Source organism: Trifolium pratense, linkage group LG1 (assembly GCF_020283565.1).
Source record: "Trifolium pratense cultivar HEN17-A07 linkage group LG1, ARS_RC_1.1, whole genome shotgun sequence".
Taxonomy (NCBI): domain Eukaryota; kingdom Viridiplantae; phylum Streptophyta; class Magnoliopsida; order Fabales; family Fabaceae; genus Trifolium; species Trifolium pratense.
The window spans coordinates 31,551,299-31,558,314 of record NC_060059.1 but is presented as its reverse complement, the minus strand read 5'-3'; the positions used below and the strand labels follow the sequence as shown (position 1 = coordinate 31,558,314).

General features: G+C 32.1%; 1 protein-coding gene across 1 annotated transcript; it reads right to left on the bottom strand.

Moving 5' to 3' along the window:
- Positions 1-1,929: 1,929 nt before the first annotated feature.
- LOC123908494 (benzyl alcohol O-benzoyltransferase-like) lies at positions 1,930-6,342 on the bottom strand. Its single transcript, XM_045959151.1, has 2 exons — positions 5,824-6,342; positions 1,930-2,978 (listed from the first exon to the last, which is right to left on the bottom strand). The coding sequence occupies exons 1-2, from the start codon at positions 6,256-6,258 to the stop codon at positions 2,037-2,039; spliced, it is 1,377 nt and encodes a 458-aa protein (XP_045815107.1). The 5' UTR covers positions 6,259-6,342; the 3' UTR covers positions 1,930-2,036.
- Between the last annotated feature and the right edge of the window lie 674 nt (positions 6,343-7,016).

Sequence of the window (7,016 nt, the reverse complement as noted above, 5' to 3'; positions counted from 1 at the left end):
GATGGCGCTCGGAACTGAAGAAAAAAATTGATTTACATCTTAAAGGTTGTTTGGTCGATTTCGATTATCAAGAGATTGGTTTTTAGAGACCTGTATCTGGCCGTATGTAAGCGTCGATCAAGACCCGTTTTTCACATTTTGAGTTTATATTTTGTACTATTTAATTGATAGAATTGAGAGAGTAAGAAGGATAAGTTACCGGTGGATTGGTTTTGGTGAAGAATCGGATAGGAAATGCTTTCGGACCAATTTTTTATTTACAATGTTGTCAATAAGATCGAACCTAGAATCTCTTTCATATTATTCAAACTCTTCATCACTAAACCAAACTTAATAACTTATGCTACTAGACCGGTATGAGAGAATTGACATTATTTATGGATGTGGTGCCGCGGTTGTATATATGTATGTACTCAGTTGTTCTAGTGTTTCTAGAAACAAATATCACTTGAAACCGGTTAAAGCTTACAATTTTAACCGTTGCAAGTTAAAGTTTACAATTTTTTGCCAACGTTGCCAAATGTACATTTAATAAAAGAAACTAAAAATAGCCCATATTATGCGTATATATGGTATATCTTTTCCAAAATATGATATAAACTTAACTTTTTAGGGTACAGATATCAAACTATTTTAATGGCAAAGGTTATTATGCATAAGGGAATTTTTATGCATGGTGCATAAGCCCAAAATTACTCGCGCGCCCTCCAGAAGTTTCTCGCGCGCGCCCCCTAGCCCCCCCAAAGGCTCGCTATCCCCACCCCCATTCTGCTGATGCACGCGTTTTGTTTTTATTTTTAGCCTACTAGGCCTGAAAGCCCAGTTCCTTTTTTGTTTTTTTGTTGGTTTTGTTGTTTACCCAGTTTTACACCCCCATATTTTATTCTTTTTCTCCCCTAATTTTGTTACAAAATCATTGGTTATTTATGCAATGTTATTTTGAAAATCATTATGAATAAAATATGAATAAAATATGGTTTTAGTTATAATATTTATTTTAAATTAAATATAAATATTTTATTTGAAACCATAAGAGAGCTACTTTGGTTTTCAGATACAACACTAGTGACACCATTAAGTTATACTTATGGTTTCGGTTAAAATATTTATTTTAAATTAAATATAGATATTTTATTAGAAACCATAAGAGAGCTATTTTGGTTTCAGATACAAAACTAATGAAACCATTAAGTCACACTTATGGTTTCAGTTATAATATTTATTTTAAATTAAATATAAATGTTTTATTTGAAACTATAAAAGAGCTACTTTGGTTTTCAGATACAACAATAGTGACACCATTACGTTATACTTATGGTTTTGGTTAAAATCATTTTAAATTAAAATGATTTTGACATAATTAAGTACATTAAATAGTTTTGGAGTACAGATCTCTGAAACCATTCCACAGCACAAATGGTTTTGGAGTACACATCTTTGAAACCATTCTACAGCAGAAATGGTTTTGGCATGATTTTAGTTTAAAACTAACTACTAAAATAATTAACCATACATAATACTCTGAAATTTATCCCTAATCAATAAAATAAAATAAAATTCAATCAATCAAAATTAAAAGCGTGATAAAAAAAATCTGAGGGGTGCGCTAGAAATCTAAAAAAAAAAAAAAAAACCTGGGGGGGTGCGCTAGAAATTTGAGGGCTAGAAAATGGGGGGGGCGCGTAGCAGTTAGGGGGCGCGCGTAGTAATATGGGGGGCGCGCTAGAAATTGGGGGGCTAGAAAATGGGGGGGGGGCGCGTAGCAATTGGGGGGAGGACGTAGCAGTTGGGGGGCGCGCGTAGCAATATGGGGGGCGCGCATAGCAATTATGCACGGTGCATAGCTTATGCACCATAACCAGACCCGAAATTTAATACGGAGTTTTATTTTTCAGACTACGAAAATCTAATTTAATTAAACAATACAAGAAGAAAAAAGATCGTTGTGTTTATTTTCTTGCAACATGCATGCATGCTACATATAATCTCACACATGACTTAACAAAGCACACTCAAATGAACATTTTTCTTAACGTTTACAACGAAGAAATAATGAAACTAGATTTTTTACCACCTATAGTAGATTGGTTAATGTTGTTCTTAAGCACATTATCTAACTCTTTAACAAACCTCTCCATGGCTTGATTTGGCAAACAAACAGGTATAACCAAACCTTCCTCTCCTTTAGCATTTTTAAAAGGTATATAAAAGCTAGCAACACCAGGAATAGCACCAACTCCTCCCTTAGCTGGTCCTCCATAAAAAGCTTTCCCCCAACCAAAATCAACCTCTCCAAAAGCAGCACGTGTCACATCAGACACTAGAAACGATCTCACCACAGTGAAATGAGGTCGATCCTTGGTAACCATAAGATCCGCAATTGAATGCATATATTCTTGAGTGACGTCAGCTTTTGCTTTTTTAACTAATTCCAATGCATACCCCAACGGATTTTCAATCAGTTTTCCTGCAGTTGTAACTGCAACAGGAAATGCAAAAGTATTACCGTAGTAACCATTTGGTAAGGGAGGATTAAACTTGCCACGTGCGTTAACGATACAGATTATGCGAACTTCTTCGTCACTATCTGGTTGTAACGCTATTGTACGACAACGCCAGAGACATGCCGTGAGAATTTCAAAATTGGATTGTTTTTGTTGATGAGGTGGAAGGAGGGCGCGAATAGAGGCTACCTCGGTGGGACCGAAAAAGAAAGAACGGTGGGCCATGTCGTCTAAGGGGATAATGGTTCCTTTGGTGTCGGCAATTTGTTCATATTCACGATGAGTGCATGTCACTCTTGGTGGGTCCCTTGCATTTAGTAGCTCTCTATTCCACACCGGTGCAATTGAAGGTTCTTTCATCCCACGAGATATTTCGCCCAAGGCACTCATAAATTGGGTCAAACCTGCTGCGTCGCTCATTGTATGATTTAGACGAAGGGCGAAAATAAAACCACCGCACTTAAGACGTGTTACCTGTATGCAATTACAATTCAAGTATGTGATAGAGAATAATAAAGTAATCCAACCCGAATAAACTGAAGAGAAGAAGAAAAAAAAAACTAATATCACCGACGATGAGTTCCCACACCATTAATAAATAGGTTATTATGTCCATTTCAGTTGAGTGACGTCTACTTGTGATTGTCTAAAAGTAATTACGAGTTAAATAAATAGGTTTTATGTCCATTTCGATCTAGCATATTTATATAATGAATATATGTGGTACCAGTCATTGTTTAGTAGCAACTTGTATCATATATTTAGGTCTTCTTTTTGTTGACAAAATTTGGTCTTCTTTTTATAAAGAGTGATAATCACCACAAATTTTATAAAAGTCATTATCATCAAATTTAAAATTATACAGAGTACAGTACTTTTTAAAGACTTGGTTTGCAATAAGTTCATGGCTACTTCTAATGTGCACAAGTAGCACAAATTGTGCACCATGCACAAGTTGCTCGTATTATTATAAGGAATATGAATTTTACAAAATCCACCGTTGGATTGAAAGTTTATATCATATAGATCGTCCATAATTTTTTTTTTAAAAATCGAAAATTATTTGATATGTTATTGTGACCCATCAAAATTAACGGTTTATGAATTTTAATTGAATACCGTTAATCTTGATGAGTCTCAATAACATATCAAATAATTTTTAATTTTTTTTAAAAAATTTATGGATGATCTATATGATATAAACTTTCAATCCAACGGTAGATTTTATAAAATTCGTATTCGTTATAATAATATTCGAAACTTGTGCACCATGGAAGACTTAGTGAAGTCTTCCATGTTAGCCAAAGCCTAAGTTCATATAGTACCTTTCATTCAGACAAATTAAACACTCTTTTTTAATGTGACAAATTAAAGACGACTAATCATTAAATTACGGTGACCAAGTCATTAAATTTGGTCTAGTAATGAAATATTTGGGTAGTACTGTATGCATTCGGTTCTAAGTTTGATCCTCATTGCCGGTAAAAAAAAAACATTACAATCAAGGATTTTTTTTTTTTAATGATCTCAATCAACCTCTAAGAATATGGATGTGGTCCTTCGTACCCACCAAGTCATTAAATGGATGTGGTTCTAATGTTTTTGGAAACATAAGAAAATAATACTAAGAATAAGGCATTATCACCTTCTCACATCCAAGCCAAAGCTACAACAAGTAGCTTCACAACCTTCTCACATTTACTTTCTCTAGTTACGTTACCAAATATAATATGCTTAATAAAATAAAATTAGAAATATTTATCAAACAACAATAAAAATAAGTCACATGAATATGGATTTGCATGTAATATATCTGCATATAAGTTTTTACTTCACTTATAAATTTGTTTATATGGTTAATTTTGAGTGTTGTTTGGTAAGCTAGTCATACACTTTTTTTAAGGGTAATTTAGAAAAAATCAAAAATAAATTAAAAATATGGACAAAAAACAAACTAAAAATAAAGGGAAGGGTGAGACAAACATTTATAAGAGGTTTATATTAGATAAACCGAAGGTGTTTTCCAACTATTTTTATATTTTTATATAGATAAAATGGCAAAATCATCATAAACTAACACACATAAGGGAGAGAGTTGGGGTTAGAATCTCGGTCATGGCGTCCGGTCTAACAATTTCGGCATTTTTTTACCATTTGAGTTAGAACTTGTGGATTCAATTGTTTTATTATTATAAAATTTATTTTTTAATAACAATTAGAAATGACGGTCTTATAGATAATATACCAAATATCTCTTTCATTTTTTTTGTTTACAATAAAGCTGAAGATCGAACTTATGACTTTTAACTTACTACCTAAGCCTCTCACCACTAAACCAAATCTAGTGGCTTCAAATATCTCCTTCATTTGATATTCACCTTTTTATGCAATTAAATAAGATAATTAAGTTGAATTTTTAAATAATATTAATAATAAAAAATTTGAATAACTAATTATTTTTTGTATTATTGATTCCTCTATTAGAGTTTATCATATTCGAGACAATGTGGAACTATAAATGTGAACACATACTTTAAATGAGATTTAAACATTAACTCATTATATTATATTATATTATATTATATTATGTTAGATGTTAGAATTTTGAGTTTGATCTAACTCAAATACACCAAATTAACTTGTAAGTGATGATAACCTTTATTTATAAACTCAGTTTCAAAGTCATCAATTATCTATTAATGTGTACTTAACACAATCCCACACGTCAACACTATAAAACTTGGTACGATGATATAAAAGGCGATTAGTATGATAGTGAAAATCTGATAGAAAGTGACCTAACGAATCTGAGAGTACTATCTAAAAAAATTGTGGAGCGCAATTCAACCTTACAAAAGGCGTGTATAAAATTATGACTGCTTCTTATCATAAACACAGAATCATGTTTTTTCTCATATAACATGAGACTCTTAGATCTGTTTGATCTGCAAAATATAAGTCTTGAACGAATAGACCAGTATAGGACAAAACATTATAGAACAAACGTTTAAAATATTGAACAAATTTTATCTTATTCGTTGTTTGGTGGACAAAATTTTAATTTGGTATTTTAAACAACTTGTGTTAGGGACAAAAAGTTGTTCCGTAGTTCGGTGAAAGACAAGAATTATTTTAGTTTTTTTTTCAGTCCCTTAGCTCCCGGTTTGTCCGATGCTAAAAATAATTTTAAAATCAAACACAATAAACAAAAGTACATTGGTATGATTGGTATGCGATTATTAATTTATAAAGTACTCTGTCTGTTGAGAAATTATCAGATCTTTAATACAGCATGAGAAGATGAATACAAATACAATACCTGAATAAGCAGCAATGGAGTATTAAGCACTTCTGAAGAACCAGGAACATCAAAAAGAAGTTCATTCAAACAAGGAAAAGGAGGTTGAAGAGCATCACCAAATTGTTCAAGTCTAACATCAGCATCAGCTTCAATGAACAAAACACCTTCATCATTACAATCAACCATAAGTTTCCTACCAGGACCTTCCCTCAATCTACCTGCAAATGGATAATAAAACACAAGTGTTTTAGAAAGTGCTTTTCTAATAACATCAACAGGGTCTTTCCCTTTCATATTTGGATCATATTTGTAAAATTGTATCACTGGAATTTGAAAACGTAAACCATCTTGGTCATCAATGTCTGAGAGTAGTTTTATTTCATGAGGTGTTGGTTTTGATGGCTTTACAAACTCAGGGGCATGCCTCTGTACTGTGAATAACAGAGAAGCCATAATTGTTAACTAATGTTTTTTTTTTATGCTTTGGTATATGTAAGTATCTCATGATAATTGCTGTATATATAATGACCGATGTGTGTTATGTCCCCACATCGTGCAGTTACAATAATTTACTCCAGCTGTTCACATTTTTGTTTATGTTCTAAACTATCTCCTATTCTAGGCCACTTCTAACATCAAAGAGTGAGACAAGTGGTGCATGGTGCATCACTTGTAAATACCTCGATAACGAAAATAAATTTTATACAATTTATCGTTAGATTGAAACTTTATATCATATAGATCATTCATATAAATTTTTAGAAAAATTGAACATCATTTGATGTGTTATTGAGACCGACCAAAATTAACGGTATTCAGTAAAAATTCATAAACCGTTAATCTTGATGAGTCTCAATAACACATCAAATGATGTTCAATTTTTTCTAAAAATTTATATGAATGATCTATATGATATAAACTTTCAATCTAACGGTGGATTTTATAAAATTTGTTTTCGTTATCGAGATATTGACAAGTGGTGCACCATGCACCACTTGTCTCACTCTTTCATTTTAGTCAAAACCCCTATTCTAATATGAACAAGTCCTCCAAGTTGTGCATGGTGCACAAGGGGTGATTTATATTATAACGAATACGAATTTTATAAAATTCACCGTTCGATTGATAGTTTATATCATATAGATCATCTATAAAAATTTTGAAATTTTTTAAAAATCATTTGATATGTTATTGAGATCCATCAAAATTAA

Excerpts from the sequence above, each read along its gene's own strand:
- LOC123908494 (XM_045959151.1), bottom strand. The coding sequence starts at position 6,258 with ATGGCTTCTCTGTTATTCACAGTACAGAGGCATGCCCCTGAGTTTGTA. Across the intron at positions 2,979-5,823 it reads CTCCATTGCTGCTTATTCAG|GTAACACGTCTTAAGTGCGG; the intron begins GTATTGTATTTG and ends AATTGCATACAG.